Source organism: Notechis scutatus, chromosome 2 (genome assembly GCF_049901735.1).
Source record: "Notechis scutatus isolate UNSWTSFEM ecotype Mainland chromosome 2, rNotScu1.2, whole genome shotgun sequence".
In the NCBI taxonomy this organism is placed as follows: domain Eukaryota; kingdom Metazoa; phylum Chordata; class Lepidosauria; order Squamata; family Elapidae; genus Notechis; species Notechis scutatus.
This window is the reverse complement of record NC_142010.1, coordinates 139,667,952-139,685,757: the sequence shown is the minus strand read 5'-3', so window position 1 is coordinate 139,685,757 and position 17,806 is coordinate 139,667,952. Positions and strand designations below refer to the sequence as shown.

The 17,806-nt window shown below is 41.5% G+C and overlaps 1 protein-coding gene across 2 annotated transcripts in view; it reads left to right on the top strand.

Annotated features, from left to right (window-relative positions):
* The window catches only part of ATF7 (activating transcription factor 7), a 123,193-nt gene that overhangs the window by 25,076 nt on the left and 80,311 nt on the right, over positions 1-17,806 (top strand). For both annotated transcript variants that reach the window (XM_026677280.2, XM_087956406.1), the window contains exon 2: positions 13,163-13,227. In XM_026677280.2, the coding sequence (XP_026533065.2) occupies positions 13,180-13,227 (48 nt within the window). In that variant the 5' untranslated portion in view covers positions 13,163-13,179. The remainder of the gene's footprint in view (positions 1-13,162; positions 13,228-17,806) is intronic.

Below are 17,806 nucleotides of genomic sequence, written 5' to 3'. Positions count from 1 at the left end.
CCAAACAGCTTATACCACCCACATGTACATGTTGAAGATAACAAAAAGGAGGGAACTTTCCAGCCCTGTTCTCTTTGGAATGAGCTTTGACAAGGAGCTACAACTTACCATCCTCCATAGACAACTCTCTTCAATCTTATCACTAGAATATTTCTAAAGAACAAAAAAGAAAGAAAAGAAAGAAAGATTTCTAAGATGGGACTCGCTACTAAGACCAAGCACTGTCTTTTGTTATCTGTTATGGAACTTTCAGCTAATTGTCTAAGGCTCCGGACCCTATTCAATCCCTGAATAAGTCACCTCTTGACTGCTGACATGGTACCAGTTGCTAACTTCCTAGAAAGATGATAGAGGTAAGAGTGCTGTATGCCAAAAAAGATGAAGTGATGGATCTCCCACCTAGCCACTAGGAATAGCTGAAACAACAATTTGCTTATAAATCTCAGATTCACAAATCTTGAGTCCATTGTGATAACTAGGGAGTGTCTGGCCACGTTATCTAAGACTGTTTCTGGCCTGTGAACTTTAACAAAATGAAATAAATAGTGTGCTCTTTTGGTTGTCTCTGGTTAGGTGTGTTCTTGAATTAGTGCCTGATTGCAGGAGACTGCTACCAGTAGTCTTAAAAGAGGCTGTTTCAGAGGCTCTCCTTGGATCTATCTGTATTGGATAACTATTGCCCAGGCTTTAAACTACTCTTCTGGAGAAAGGCTATTGGGACTACGGTCAATATTCAGCTATGGAGCACCCTAAAGGAATGAGACTGTTTTAATTCTTTTCGTCTAGAATTCAGGGGTGGGCATGGAACTATAAGACATTATTGCTTGTTCCTATAGATGATCTTGATTTCCCTTCTTGCACTTTTGGGCATCTCAGCAGCTTTTGATATTATCAATCATGGTATCCTTCTGGACTACATGCAGAGAACTGTTTTAAAATTCTGTTGTGTTCCTAGAGAGTTCTAGTCAACAGACAGGAGAGAATTAAGGCAGGTTCTCTGAAATGCTGCAGAAATTAGTTTTCTCTCCCCAGGTTTTTAATAACTACATGAGACTGCAGGAGGTCACCCATTGGTTTAGGATACAATATGTTAATGATACTGAGCTGTACATTGTTTTCCCATACCACATGAGGCATACTTCTCTTGATCCATTGTCTGGTGGCTGGGAGGTTTGAAAGAAGCAAGATCACAGTGAAGGGTAATCCTGATTTCAACAGCTACTTCTAGATAGATAGATGGAAGCCATAGCCCAGAGGCCTTTGCTCAGTTTTAACTAGTGTACCAGTTGTAGTCTTATTGCAAATGTTAAGACTTCACAACAGTGATGATTCATGCTCTCATCACCACTTGCTTGGAATCAATGCAGTATGGTCTACATGGAGCTGCTTTTGTAAACCATCTGGAAGTTTCAACTAGACCAGAATGTGCTAGCCCAGTATAAACACATTATACTTGTGTTCAAGTCTTGCGTTGGATACTTTACTGACTTCCAAATGCATCTCAAAGTACTGGTTTGGACCTTTACCATCCTACATGGCTTGGCTGCAAGGTATTTCAAGGATCATTTTCTCCAAGCAGCCTGTCCACCACAGATGTCCCCAGAGAACCTTTACTTGATCCATTCACTGCCAAACTTTCCACTTTATCATTTTCATACAGTAGAGAGAATGGTGGTTCATAGGAACAGCTTTTCTTTTGGTAATTTCCTCTCTATTCATCAACTCCCACTTTATTAACAGTTTATAAACTGATCAGGATAGAAACATAAGAGTGTTTGAATCAACTTATTGGGAGGGGGTTTTGTTTTTTATTCTACCATTTATTTTGTACATAACTTTATTCATATTTTATTTATTCATTAGATTTGTGTATCGCCCATCTCGTCTATATTATACCATTGATGCTTTAGCATATTGGATGATTTTGTAATTCACCAAGAATAATTCATTTGTTGCAGGCAACAAAATAAATAAAAACTCCTGGAGATATATCTGTAAGGTTACCACGTGAACTTCTCTTCCTCCTTTATAAAAGCACTTCACTTCCATGCCCTCCTTATAGAATGTGCTACCAAAAATATTTCTTACAAGGACTAGAGACACTCCCATCCTCAGGAACAGCTGTGGTATATCCTGCTGTTAACTATCCTGGCCCTGCTGAAGGAATATTGCTAGGAAAGTCATTTTTCTCCCGTAGTTTCAACAGCCAAGTATTTGTAATTCCATATATTTCCATACTCACACCTTTCTTAAGCACACTGTTTCTGTGCTTTCTTTATTGCGGCAGGCATGACAATGTGTCTGCTAAAAAAATTCCTGCTTGCCGGAACATATTTCAATTTGAAATCACCGAAAATATAACGCCCACCGGATTTGTTTGGGCGACAGTCTCCTGGGTGATTGTAACACCTCCAAGTTCTTATGGTCTGTCCATATTTCCAATGGAGATTGCGCATCCTCTAATAGGTGTCACCAGGTTACTAAGGTCCAGCGTACTGCAAAGGCCTCTTTCTCCCAAATCGCCCAATCTCATTCCGTCGTGTAGGTGTAAGATTGTAATATCCCTTGGTCATTCTGTTGCAATAACACCGTGCCCACAGCCACATCACTGGCGTCTGCCTGAATTACAAACGGACGCTCAGGGTCAGGATGTTTCAATATTGGTTCATTAGAGAAAAACTGCTTTAAACTCTCGAACACTTTTTGACACGACTCTGTCCACTCCAGATTTTGGTTCGTTTTGGTTTGGTTATTCCCAGATGTTTCGTCTTCAACAAATTGGTCAAAAGTAACACGATGGAGGCAAATGAGGGAATGAATTGCCGATAAAAATTGGCAAAGGTTAGGAAAACAGTTGTTTTCATGTTGTAGGCAACTGCCAGTCTAATATAGTCTTCACCTTGTGTGGATCCATTTTGACCCCATCGCCTGAAATTCTGTAACCCAAATAGTCCAGTTTGGTGTGATGAAATTCGCACTCCGACAGTTTTATGTATAATTTAGCTTTTGAAGTACAGTTTCACTAATTCCACATGCTCTTCCATGGTATTAGAATATATTAATATGTCGCCCAGATAGACTAAAATGCCTCTATACAAATGCTCATGCAAGACGTTGTTAATCAGCTGCATGAAGACTGCTGGAGCCCCTTGCAGTCCGAAAGGCATGACCTTAAATTGGTAGCTACTAAGCGGGCAATTGAATGTTGTCTTCCATTTATCTCCTGACTTGATGCATACCCTATAATACGCCTCGCACAGGTCTAACTTTGTAAACACACGTCCTTTAGCCAAAGTGTCTAGGAGATCCTTCATAAGTGGTAGTGGATACAAGGGTTCCAAGCAGTCAGCATTAAGGCCTCGGAAATCAACACATAGTCTTAAGCCCCCATCTTTCTTCTCTTGAAACAATACAGGAGCCTCTATGTGAGAATGGGCTGGCTGGATAAATCCTCGAGATAAGTTCTTGTCAATGTATTTACGCATTTCCTCTAATTCTTTCAGAGTCATGGAATACATATGGGGTTTAGGTAACTTCGCTCCCAGAAATAGCTCAATTGCGCAATCAGTTGTCCTATGTAGAGGTAAAACGCCGCTTCCCTTCTCATTAAAGACTTCGGCCAGTTCCTTGTATTCCAACGGATAAGTAGCTTTATCTATTAGTTCTTCCTTTGGTTTCTCCAACACTGTTTTAACGTGTCTTAGTTTCCTAAAGCCTCCTTCCCACCATATGGTAGGTTTCCATTTATCTAATCAGGCCAACCCAAGTATCATGGCCTCCGTCATATGTCGAACCACTACAAATGAAAGTCACTCCCAATGCTCCCCCATCTCCAATTTCACCAGTTCTGTATGTTGCTGGACCACCACCCAAAATGGACCCATCCACTTGTTCAAATCGGATAGGTGTGTTTAATGGTATAACCTGTAACCCTAACATATCCACCACCACCTGTGTCATCAAACACTGTGCACATCCTGAATCAATCAATGCCCCAAAATCCGCCACCTGATTCATCCGTATATTGTGAAGTATGACTGGTATGATGAATGGGCAGATGGGCATATTAACCATCGGATCATCATCAGATCCTTCTTCCCAAACGTCACCCACAGGTCACCCAGAATTCCTGTGTGAGGTTGGATCTTCGTCTTGTAATCTGTCTATTGGTGCTAGTGTGTAACTGGTTTGCACCACTCAATCTTTCTGAGGCCTGCCAGGTGCTTCCACTTGATCGACCATGCATAGGTCCAAGAGTAGGTCCTGGAGTGAATGGCAGTATAGGACACTCCGCTGCCCTGTGTCCCTCTCTATTACATCGAAAGCACCTGAATGAACCACTGCCCTGCTGACATCTAGATGGAGTGCTACTTGTAGGAGTTGTCTGGGTAGAAACCCCCGTCTAACCCTGGGTCCAACATCTCCTTTTGCCTGCAATCACCTGAGACCAGAATCAAGCTCAATAGCCACCTGGTACCAATCATGCAATCTTTGGGGTAGGCCCCGGTATAAATAGGCCTGGTTCAACTCACGGTCCAGGCCATCTTTAAACAAATGGATCAACAGTTTTTCCGGCCAAGTATGAAATCGGCCAGCCACCCAACAGAACTCACTAACATAGTCTCTTGCTGGCCCATTGCCTTAAAGCTAGTAAATCTTCAGCTTGTTGTCCCTTGGAGTTATCCTCAAACTGGGTCCGTAAGGCCATTAAAAAGAGACCGGTGTCAGCCAGTTCGGGGGATTATTCTCGGTGTAAATCCGCTACCCACTCCCTGGCCACTCCATCTCAGACCCCAGTAACAGCTACCACCATAGCCCATTGGGAGAGGTAATACCACCCATACAAGTCTATATGGTTAATGATCTGGGCTAGGAATACTGCTACTCTATCAGGGTCCCCTTCAAACGAGGCATGTAAGGGGGGAGGTCCTGATTTCTCTGATTGTGGCCCCACAATACCCTGCTCCAAGGGCCACGGTCTTCCAGAGTCTCACCTACTAGGTCCCCCTGTCCTCTCTGTTCCCACCTGGGTGGCTCCATTACTCCAGGTTCTCGCCTCAGACCTAAACGGTGTTGTCAAGGGGCCCATTGTCATAGGATCCTGGGCATGTCTGGACTGCAAATTGTATCTGTCCAACCCTCTACTGACCTCCACATTTGGGCTGGAACTAGTTAGAGGACCTCTGGTTATTACTGAGGCCGCTATACTTTGTCTACGGTCTGTCCACCTCGTTGAAGACAAAGGAGGCTCCTGCACCATCACTTCCCCAAATTGCAAACTGTGAGAGTGAACTGTAATGGTATGTGAGAATGACCTTGAGAGACAGGAGGAAGAGCCACAAAGTGGACAAATGTCATGTAAAAGATATCTCACACCTCCTGCACACTTTGTTCACTCCTTCCCCATCTTTTTACCATAACTTATGGTTCTATTGCTATATTTGTGTTATTGGTCTTAACTTTATAAGCCTCCCAGAGTTGCCTTGTGGCATGGTAAGTGGCAAATAAATTTAATAAATACTAATGATCTCAGTCGACCAAAGGAGACACATGAGAAATGTTTCAAGAAGAGGAAACTTTGTAGTTTTCCAGAGAGCAAAAGAAAAGAGGAGAATTAATTTCAGTCCTGAAATATTTTGTAATATAACTTTACAATAAAGATAGAGTTGGTTTTCATAATTGTACTTCTTGTCTAAAAAGGGGTAACATGGAATTACATTGGTCACCTGAAGCATGTTCAGGATCTTCTAGCTTTGCCTCTAGAGCAAGTCTGTAGTCTACTGCCCTACCTCTACCACAGTACATTCTACACTGTTCTTTGTTTCACATTGGAGTTGAAAATTACAGCATGACCAAAAAAGGTATGGTTTTGTATCTTGTCTTTAGAACAAAGCTTAAACTATGGACCCATTCAAACTACTCTCAGCTGGTGGGGCTCCAAATATGTTAGATCCCCTGCTTCTTATTTAAATACAATGTTGGTGCAAGAGATGGATGCTATTGGTGTATGTGATACAAGTCCTTTCACTTTAGCTTCACTGTAGAAGTCTACTGTTGTATAAAGAAGTAAAAGGAATTTGATTTCCTCAGCCCCTGCTTTAAAGAATCACGCTAACATTAGAGGTTTTGATTCCCTGAGTAGAAGCTTATGTAAACAGTTATAAGAAAACCCAGCTAAAATTGCAGCATATGAATGGAAAGGGCAGTGTAGCACAATACCTGCATTGTACAAATGGTATTGCTGTTATCATAAAAGTGTGCGAGAGCAAAAGGAATATAGAAGGGAAGTAGATTCTAAAATCCATTGGATGAAAAATAAAATATAATTACTGAAGATATAGTAGATACACTACTGTTCCAAATTCACCTTATTTTTGCCCTCAGTTTTTATTGAGCTTCAGGTTAATTTTGCGGCTTTTAAAAAACTTTTAATAGTCAAAAATATGTAGTTTCCTGAATCAAATATATGTTCTAGTATGTTACTGTCAAGGTGCAATTTGTGAACTCTGTAAATATTCCAAGGAGCTACCTTAACATACGTCTTACCTCCTCCGAGCAAACTAACTGTGCTTTACTCTTTTCTGCTTTAGTTTTACATTTGTACTTCCTGAGTGTAAAGATACAATACTCCCACATGATGAAATAATGTACAATTTCCTGTTTGTGAAACTGGTGAGGTAGACTTCTCCTAATATTCACAACAGTGTGCTATAGTAATACAGAGCTGGACTCTGGTTGGGAAAATCCAGATTTGATTGTTACTTCCCTTTTAACTTCAATAGGTAACAACTGGATTAGTGGCTAGTGTCACCCTCTCCTTCTCAATGGGATTGATCTCTCAGAAAAAAACGATTGGGAACTAGGGGCTATATTTGCAATTTGGGACTTTTGAAGAAAGTCTAAAATAAAAAGCACTTAAAATCACAATGTAAGGTTTTTTTTTTTAATATAAGGGGTATCTTGTGCCGTGCAGCACAGGTGTGAATTTTTTTTATCAGAAGGGAATATATTTTGCTTTAGGTCTGATTGTTGTGCTTGCTGTATGGTAACTGTGGAGAGTGTGGATTTGGGAGCTATATTTAAAGCAAGGCACCAGCTGCTGCCCTTTGCAGATACCTTACAGCACAAACATACACAAACTGAACCTTCGCTGCTGTGCAAGGAAATGGAGCTTTTTGTAAAGTGGAAATCTTTGCAGAATTTCTCAGAAATCCTATTGGCATATTAGGAGGGCAGTTAAAGCTGGGGGGTTGGGTTCAGGAGACTTTTGAAATGGTGGGCTGGGATAATAGTCCAATTCTTATATTCCGTGCACTTTGTGTTCATGCATCTGGATGGTATCCTTCCTACTATTCAGTTTACTATTTCAAAGGTTGCAATTTGAAATGCAGCCTTGTGAGAATATGACCTGGAGGCTATTCTTATTATACAAATCCTGATACAGAAGTACAGGTAGTCCTCGGTTTACGACAGTTCATTTAGTGACTGTTCAAAGTTACAACGGCACTAAAAAAGTAACTTATTACCGTTTTTCACCCTTATGACTTCTGCAGCATCCCCTGGTCAGGTTTTCAAAATTCAAATGCTTGGCAACTGGCTCATATTTATGACAGTTGCAGTGTCCTGGGGTCACGTGATCACCTTTTGTGACCTGACAAGCAAAGTCAACGGGGAAGACAGATTCAATTAACAACCATGTTACTAACTTAATTGCAATGATTCACTTACCAACAGTGGCAAGAAAAGTCATAAAATGGGGCAAACTCAGTTAACAAATGTTTCACTTAGCAAGATAAATTTTGGGCTCAATTGTGGTCATAAGTCTCCCTGACTTGTCCTCTTTCAGTTGGGCATATGCTTTTCCATTTGATCTGGAAATAGTGAAGAGCTCTGAAGACTTCAAACCAAGTATACAGAGTTGTTTTTTTTTAAAAAGAGTTGTTGGTGGGTTGTTGTTGTTTTTTTTTTTTTGCAAATCCTTCAGTTATAATTTTAGCTATTTATTTTAATAGCAACTTTAGCATGGCCTCACCTCAGAAAACCATTAATTAATTCCTCCTTTATATTGAAAGTTGCAGTGCTGAACAATTTAAAATAACAGTAATAATATAGCTTTTTGTTTTCATTAATGTATGCATGCAACTTGCTGAACATGTGAGAAAGCAAGAAATTGGATAGGATAAACATCCCAATAAATATTGTCCTTACTTTAAATCCTGGATAAAGGAAAGCACTTGACAGAAAAAAAATTAGACTCTGCAACTACCATATATGTTTCTAGCCTAGCATTTTCAGTGTGATAGCCAGAAAATTTGAGAGAAGTAGTCAGAACACATAATGGAAAACTCTTTTAGAAGATGCTATTTCATATTTTGAGAGTTCTTAGTGCAAATCAGTTGGAGTTCCATTCAGTGTAAAGAATATGTATTTGAGTTCCATGATGAAAAGGACTAAGAGTTGAAACTATTTTCCCAATATACTAGGGAATAAATAGCGGGCTTCATTTTTTCGTGTATGAAATTAATTTTGAGGCTGAATAACAAAATCTGTGTTTTGTGTCTGTTAGAGGTTTGGAAAATTTCAGTCAGAATAGATCACTCTTTGAGGCTGCAAATTATTGGTCCATTCCAGTAAGTCAACAGAAATCAGACACAATTAAAAATGCAATGCATGTAAAGCCAAAAGAGTAAATATAAATCTATAATAAATGACCAATAAGTATATTAAATCGTCCTGGAAAAGGTCTCTGTATGTGGTTACCAAAGGTCAGCACTGACTTGATGGCACATAATTGAAGTGTATTAAATAATATAAAATAGTAGTGAAACATAATTCTTCAAAATTCACAAAAAGACATTTTAAAGTTATAAATATAGCACACATATTAAAATGTGTAAAGACAAATTCCACATTATTTGCCAGTGGCAAAAATTTCAGTTATGCATTGTGATCCATTTCTCATCTTCTTCAGTAATCTGAGCAATAATTTGTAAAAAAAAAAAAAAAACTCAAATCTTCAATTAATCCTACTTTGCAATATATATTGAACATCACAGATTGCTTAAAAAGTAACACCATTACAGTAATACAAATCACTCTGTCCATGATTTCTTTTTCTCAGATCTATGTTTTGGAGGAATAATCACCTGATGCGGTCAGCATGAACATTAACAAAAAACAAGTTTGCAGGCAGATGCAGTTGTATATTTTACTCTCAGATACAAAAAATAATGTAGGCAGGTGCATTTAAAACTGCACTGCACTTGCATACCAGCCTGTGCAACCAGGGAAGATGTTTAGAAACAGGATTTACAGGATTCAGATTCAGCAATCAACCGCTTCCAACAAACTCCTTAATTTAAGAAAATGTATGGAAACTTCATAAACAGTTAACAATACAGGTAGTCTTCAATTTATGACCACAATTGGGATGATAATTTTTGTTGCTAAGCAAGGTGGTTGTTATTTTACAAATTTTTTTGCCACAGTTGTTAAATGTTAAATGAATGAGTCGTTAAATGAATCATTGTAACTGTTGTGTGAATTATGCAGTTGTTAAGCACATCCAATTATGTTAAGTGATTTTCAGAAGTGGTTTCAGTGGTGTGCCACTGTCTCCTTCCTAGGGCTGAGAGAAAGTGACTTCCCAAGGTCACCCAGCTGGCTTTGCATTTAAGGCAGGACTAGAATTCAGGTTCTTCTAATTTCTAGCCTGGTGTCTATACCAAACTGACTCTCTGTAACTACAGGTAGTCCTCGACCTAAAACCGCAATTGGGACCAGAACTTCTGTTACTAGGCAAGTGAGTTGCGCCCAGTTTTATAATCTTTTTTTTTTTTTTGCTATAGCTGTTAAGCAAATCACGGCAGTTGCTAAATGAATCATGCAGTCATTAAGTTAATTCACTGACTTTGTTTGTTGGAAGCTGGCTAAGAAGGTCACAGATAGTGATCACACAACCCCAGGATGCTGCAACAATCGTAAATACACGCTGATTGTCAAGCGCCAGAATTTTGATCATGTGACTGTGGGAATGCTATGATTCCCCTAAGTCAGGGGTGGGCAATTAATTTCTGTCGGGGGCCACATGGAAAATCAGATCTGCGTTCGAGGGCCGAACCAATTTTATAAAAGACCATTATAGATAGATAGATAGATAGATAGACAGATTCTTCCGCTACGAATAAACGACTGTGTGTGTGTGTGTGTGTGTGTGTGTGTATGTATGTATGTATGAATGAATGTACCCCCTCAGTTTACACAAGTTGGCCACTTATAAGATAAAAAATAAATAAACGCCCACCCCCCAAAACATAACTCCTCCGGTGCCCACGGATAAACTGTGAACCACCAATTAGTAGCAGGGCTGACCCTCCCTCTTGAACCAACGTCTAATTGGGGGGAGCAGACCGGCCTTCAGTCTCTTGCGAGAAACTGCTGGCTAACCCTGCAAACCGCTTGCCGAGGTGTGTGTGTATGTGGGCTTTCGCCTGCCTTTCCCCCCGCCTGCCCAGCGCCCATCCCGCCGCCGCTTTTGCCGTTAAACCGCGAGTCCTCCCGGGCGCTTGGGAAGCCCGCTCGGCAGAAAACATCTGCGCGCCTCTCCCAGGACCTGCCCACTCCGCCCAGCCAGGACGTCCACCACCGAGTGCGCCTCGGTCCGGCTGCGAGGTCCCGGCACCGGCACGCTGAGGGCGCCGCTGTTCTCTCCCATCTTACCGCAGGGGAAGGCCGTGCGTGGAGGGAGGTGTGAAGCGCCTGCTGGTGCTCGGGTCTACGGGAATATCACAACAGCGGGCGTTAGGGGAGGAAGGAGGCGGCGGCGGCGGAGCTGCTGCTGCTGCTGCTGCTGGCTGAGAGGCGAGGGAAAGGCGCGCCCAGGGCGCAGCGAGCCAGATGCCCAAGAGCGCACGGTGGACCACTCCGAAGCCAGGCGCGGGAGAAAACCGCCCCAGCCCCCCCGCGCAGGTCAGGCCCTGGCCGCTCCGGCCGCCAGTCGGTCCTTGGGGCGCAGCTCTTCCCGTGGCCCCGTTGCACTTCTCGTGCTCCTCGCCGCCGGCGGTGCTCGGGGCTCCGCCTGAGCCGAGCGGCGGGAAGAGGCGCATCGAAGCTGCAGCGGCCGGCTCAGATCTCTTGGTCCCGGGAATCCCCCTCCACCGAGGTGCCTGAGCCGTCCCGTGGCACTGGGTTCCGGAGCGCAGCCTCAAGGTCTGCCGGCCGCGGTGGGGAGCCCGGAGCTGCTCAGCGGGCAGTTGGCCGAACCCCAGAGCGCTCCTTTGGCGCCGCCTCCCGCACCCCCTTCCAAATCAAACGCGGCTCAGGCGAAATCAAGCGGGGCTCCATCGGTGGCAGCCGCAAGGGCAGCGCTCGGGGATCCTTCTCCCGCAGTCACGACGGAGGGGCGGGGAGGCGAGCCGGCAGCATCCCGCGCTCCTCCCGGCTCGGCAGCTTCTCTCCCCGCGAAGGGACTGCGGCGAGACCTCAACAGGTTTCAGCTCTCTTCGCTCCGCCGGGCTCCTGCCCCCGTTTCCTGCTCCGCCTGACAAGCCCGCCAGGCGCCCTGCTTGCTCTCCGCCGCCCGCCCTCCGCCTGAACCGCCTCTTCTCGACGCGTCTGAAAGCAGCCGAAAAGTGGCCGCGGTTACATACGGACCAATCTTCGGCGGGCCGGATTAAAAAGACCAACGGGCCGGATGTGGCCCGCGGGCCGTAGTTTGCCCACCCCTGCCCTAAGTGCAAGGACTGGATGTAAGTCACATTTTTCAGTGCCATTGTAACTTCAAACTGTCGCTTCAAACTGGTTGTCAGTCAAGAACTGTATCCAATAGCAATTTCTCTGAAGAAATAGCAATTTTATTATACTGTAATTGTTTCACTATTAAAAAGCTGGGTGGGACGGAGAAATGATCATTTGTAAAATTTGCATAGTAGCACCTTCTTTTGTTTGCCCTTTTTGTTAACAAGAATAGTTTTACCTGTAGTGTAACAGGACTGATACTTTAAATTCTTTCATGATGTCCAATGACAGATCATTTTTGACATCACTCTTGCAGTTTTACCATTAGGAACCTAGATAATTGCCTTGAGAAAATGGAGCTTCATTCCTACAATCCTACGACTTATTACAGATTCGTAGTTCCCTCATATTAAAAATACTGGTTTTGCATTGAGAAGAATTGAATTTATCTCTCCGTAGCTTGGAGATAGATTGTTGTACGTTGTATAATCACTTTATAAATATGTGCGTTTATCTGTGCTGTGGTGATCACAAAAAACCCAAAACTGACTACCTTCAGAAGGGTAATAAATAACGCATGGTATTTTGTAATCCAGCTCTCTTCATTCTGTGGCCAGCATTGAAGATTAAGGCCTGCAAAAGCAACCTGAGAGTAGGATAAAGCAGAACTGAGATTTTGCTAGGTTTTACAATATGTCTATTTCTTGAAATACTGAATCCTAAATGAATACTGTGATTCCTCAACAACATGTTCCCACTCAGGAAGGAGGAGGGAATGTGTAGATTACTTGAAATGCCAGAATGTACCTAGTATCTGTGGTCCAGATGTTTTCAAGGATCTGAGCTTTTCTGCTGCTTCACTATTGGTGATTGCTAAAAGGTTAAGAAAAAAACCTTCCCAACAATAAAAACACTGGAACAGAGGGACTATTTCTCAGAGAGATGCTGGGCAGCCTTTGACTGGATGAAAAACTCGGTCGGGAAAGTGGATAGTCATCTGTCTGGAATGCTTTAATTAGAATTCCTATACAATGCTGAGCAGGGGATTGGAATCAGGGACCTCCTTGGCCCCTTCCAAATAACAGTTGCATTAGTGCAGTGTATGTGTGTGTGTGTGTGTGTGTGTGTGTGGCTTACGTCCCACAGCTTATTGCACATTTTTGTAGATGTATTTCTGGCCCAAACTGGGAAGCAGCCAGACCTTGCTGCTCAATATCTGTCTATTCCTTCACCCCCAGATTTCTCATTGTCTTTCCTCACCCCCACAACCTTGTGCCATGTGATCTGTTCAAACATGTCGTTGATATTGATGAACTGCACTCCTAAAAAGTGCTGTTACACAATAGCATCCCGACTCAAATTTCATCTTTAGCTAACAATTATTTTTCCCCTCCTTTCTCCATCCCCTTTTTCCCCATCTTTGCAGCTCAGCTGTAGAAAAATATGGGAGACGACAGGCCGTTTGTGTGCAGTGCCCCTGGCTGTGGACAGGTAAGTTTACAGTATACTCTGCTGTTAGTATATCATTATGAATCAAAGTGGCTGTTTTATCACCAAGGCAAAGAGTTTAAAGCCAACGTCTTATGTGATCACTGGAGGTAATCAGATTGGAAGATTTGCAGTGTGTAAATCCAAGTTATGAGCAAGTGCAAGAGCCCTGAGGTAATGAAATTTGCCTGGCATGCCTGGCGTTTTGCTGGTATTTTCTCTCTTCTCTCTACTTCTGTCACATCCAGAAGTAATCACTAAATATAGAGGGAGGAAACTTTATACCTGATATCTAGATAATATACTTTGATAGCATAGTACGATTTAATAACATTTCTTGGTTTGTTATTTCCCCCCAAACATGTATTTATTTCTCAGGAAAAGCTTAGAATGTCTTTAAACCTATTTTCAAATGTGCATATTGTTCCTCAGCAACACTTACTAAAATTTCTTTTTATAATAACATATATATTATTAAAAAACACAAGGATAAAAACAGAATAAAAAAAATAAAAGCACCTAGCCATGTAATCTGTACAAAGATACATTTTGGCATAATCCTTTAAATATCAGCCTATTTAGTTTTAAAAACAGTACCTTAATAGTTTAAGAAAATAAGTTGACATTTGCTCCTGGATGAACGCATTTATTTTCAAATGGAGGAACAAATAAATAAGCCTTGTTTACATTCAGGGTGTATGATTGAAGGTCTGTACTAGCCATGGAAATAATCTTTGCCATTAAATGGCTTCAGATGGACAAGTAGTACACTGAGATTCAACACTGCAGTATATACAGGTAGACCTTGACTTACAACAGTTCATTTAGTGACTGTTCAAAGTTACAACGCCACTGGAAAAAGTGACAGGACCATTTTTCACACTTACCACCATTGCAACGTTCCCACGGTCACATGATCAAAGTTCGGATACTTGGCAACTAGTTCATATTTATGATGGGTTGCAGTGTCCTGGGGTCATGTGATCACCTTTTGTGACCTTCTGACAAGTAAAGTCAATGGGGAAGCCAGAGTCACTTAACAACCATGGTACTAACTTAACCATTGTTGTGATTCATTTGTTGTGATTCATTTGACAACTGTGGCCAGAAAGGTTGTAAAATGGGGCAAAATTCATGTAACAAATGTTTCACTTAGCTACAGAAATGTTGGGCTCAATTGCTGTCACAACTCAAGGACTACCTGTATATAAAAATTATAAGTTATGACCACAATTTGGACTGGATTTCCATCATAAGTCGTTCTGGTCATAGCTCAAGTCATACCTGATTTTATAACAATTTTTGTGGTGGTTGTTAATCAAATCACCATGGTCCTTAAGTGAATCCAGGTTACGCTGTGGCTGTTTTTTGCTAGAACTCAGCAGAAGTTGCAAATTATTACCACATGAGGCTGCTGACTCTGCTGCCAGTCATAGATGCGAGCCATTTGTCAAGAGCCAAATTGTGATCATGTGACCGCAGGGCTGGTGCAGGGATTGTAATGCAAGTACAGGTCATAAATAACTTTTTCCAAAGTCGTAACTTTGAACTGTCATTAAACAGACAGACATAAGTCGAGGGCTGCCTCTAAGTCCAAAGGAATTGTCCATATGAGTGCTTAGCTGAAGTGCTTAATTAATGCTTAACTTGAAAAGATGCTCGTACATGAGTGTATCAGGTTCTGTAATGAGATGCACAATTCACTTATTATTATGTATACTTGTAAAAGTGAAACGACAAAGCAACTCTAAGCTATTATCTGCACATATCCATTGAAATAAGTGACACTTACTCCTGAATTAACATCAATCAATCTGGACAGCTTGCATGGTGGAACAGCTGACGTTATGCTATATTTGTAAGGCTCTGAAGTTCCTTGGGGAATGCAAACAGATACTTTTCATATAGGTGGTCAGAGCAAGGTAAAGACCTCTATAGAGGATCAAAACAATTGCAACAAAATTAAAGAGATCTTGATGACCTGTTTGTCCAAATTTGAAACAATTTCTTGCTTAAAATTGTCAGGTGAACTTTTTATTAGGATCCATTTTTCTGTGCTGGTGATAAAGAAGGTATTAGAGCAGTACACTTAAGCTTTTTCGTAGGTTGGTTAATTTGTAATCCACATTAACAATATGTTATCATTTCTGGATTAGTTACCATTTTCAGTCTTTCAAAGCCATCTTATATGATCATCTGCAGATGTTGATATTTGAACTGAATAATTTTAATTACCTGTCTGAAGTTTGTTTCTTTTCACTTCACACTCCTGTTTTAATATTTTTTTCCTTTTTAATACTTTTCTCTGTATGTATGTATGTATGTATGTATGTATGTATGTATATGTATGGCATTCAGCTTTGTTCGGGTATTTTCCCACGTCATTATAGTTGTGCTTTTAAAGTTGTAGCAACGTTTCGGCAGAATCTCATCTGCCATCATCAGGCTTCTGTATTGTGTTCGTCTGTGAGTTCGGCTGTGAAAGTCTGACTCTCAGACGAACACAATACAGAAGCCTATAATGGCAGATGAGATTCTGCCGAAACGTCGCTACAACTTTAAAAGCACAACTATAATGACGTGGGAAAATACCCGAACAAAGCTGAATACCATATACATATATATGTATATGTATATGTATGTATCTATGTATGTATCTATGTATGTATGTATATGTATGTTATGACTTATAATATTAATATGAATGACTGAAGACAAAGATTGGCCAGAGAACAGGGACTTCAGGAACAAAGTAAAGAAAATGGGGTAGAAGTTGATAACTGTTGCTAAATGACTTACTTTTAAATGTGAATTAGGTGGTTGTATAGTTGTTATTTTTCTTTCCTGGCTCAGTTATGGAAGTAACTAGCAGCCAGTGTTGATCACAAGAAGCAAAAAAATGCAATTAAAAATCAATACTAAGATATTCCAAATACTAGTAAACCTGGCTCATGTAAAATGTTAAAGGCATATATTTTTTTAGCAACACATTGTATGAAATTATCTAGAACATTGGAAGAGACCTAATCTAATCTCTTACTTGATACATTAATTCACAGTTATGGCAAACCAAATAGATAGTTGGTCAGAACCTTTTTAAAGGCCTCCATAGTACCATACAATGAGTCTGTATTGCGGTTATTATAGTCAGGACTCTTCCATCACCCCAAAGGATAATAAACCTAGTATGACATAAACTTGTGTAGATATAGACCCCTAGAGATGCTAATTCCATAATAATGTTAATAAGAAGTCTTTAAGGAAGAGATGGGCGATCTTTTTAATTTATTAACGGCTGCATTTTCCTTGGGGGTAATTGAAATTGTGGAGATTGCATTTAAGCAATATTGAAGCAAGTGGTGTATTTCTTTTGGACATTTTCTCCCTCCCTCCCAAGCAGCAGACTTCAGGGAAAGCGATAGTATGCCTTAAGTCTGAACTGAGCTCTTAGAGGTAGCTTTTGAATAAAGGTCCTTTCCCTTCTTTCAATATATTATGTACCAATAATATGCTATGTTTGCCTTGATACTTAGAGTCATGATGCTCTCCTGTAAGATCCTGTTAACAAATAATTAGGTTGCTGTTATCTAGCAGATGTATTTCCAGTGTATCCTTTCACGTATCATGGATTTATCATGGATTGGAGATGAATAACTATAAGTTTGTATAAGTCTGTGCATGTCAAGGACATAAAATTATTGAAATGACAGGAAGATAACGACCAGTATGACTACCACCTCTCCCTTAGTATTTGCAAATGTGTTTTTCCCTTTGAAATATTATGATTTTCAAATACACTGCTCAAAAAAATAAAGGGAACACTTAAACAACACAATGTAACTCCAAGTCAATCACACTTCTGTGAAATCAAACTGTCCACATAGGTAGCAACACTGATTGACAACCAATTTCACATGCTCTTTTGCAAATGGAATAGATAACAGGTGGAAAGCATAGGCAGTTAGCAAGACATCCCCAATAAAGGAGTGGTTCTGCAGGTGGTGACCACAGACCACTTCTCAGTTCCTATGCTTTCTGGCTGATGGTTTGGTCACTTTTGAATGCTGGCAGTACTTTCACTCTAGTGGTAGCATGAGACGGAGTCTACAACCCACACAAGTGGCTCAGGTAGTGCAACTCATGCAGGATGGCACATCAATGCGAACTGTGGCAAGAAGGTTTGCTGTGACTGTCAGCGTAGTGTCCAGAGCATGGAGGCGCTACCAGGAGACAGCCTAGTACATCAGGAAACGCGGAGGAGGCCATAGGAGGGCAACAACCCAGCATCAGGACCGCTACCCCCACCTTTGTGCAAGGAGGGACAGGAGGAGCACTGCCAGAGCCCTGCAAAATGACTCCAGTGGGCCACAAATGTGCATGTGGCTGCTCAAATGGTCAGAAACAGACTCCATGAAGGTGGTATGAGGGCCCGACGTCCACAGGTGGGGGTTGTGCTTACAGCCCAACACCGTGCAGGACATTTGGCATTTGCCAGAGAACACCAAGATTGGCAAATTCACCACTGGCGCCCTGTGCTCTTCACAGATGAAAGCAGGTTCACACTGAGCACATGTGACAGACA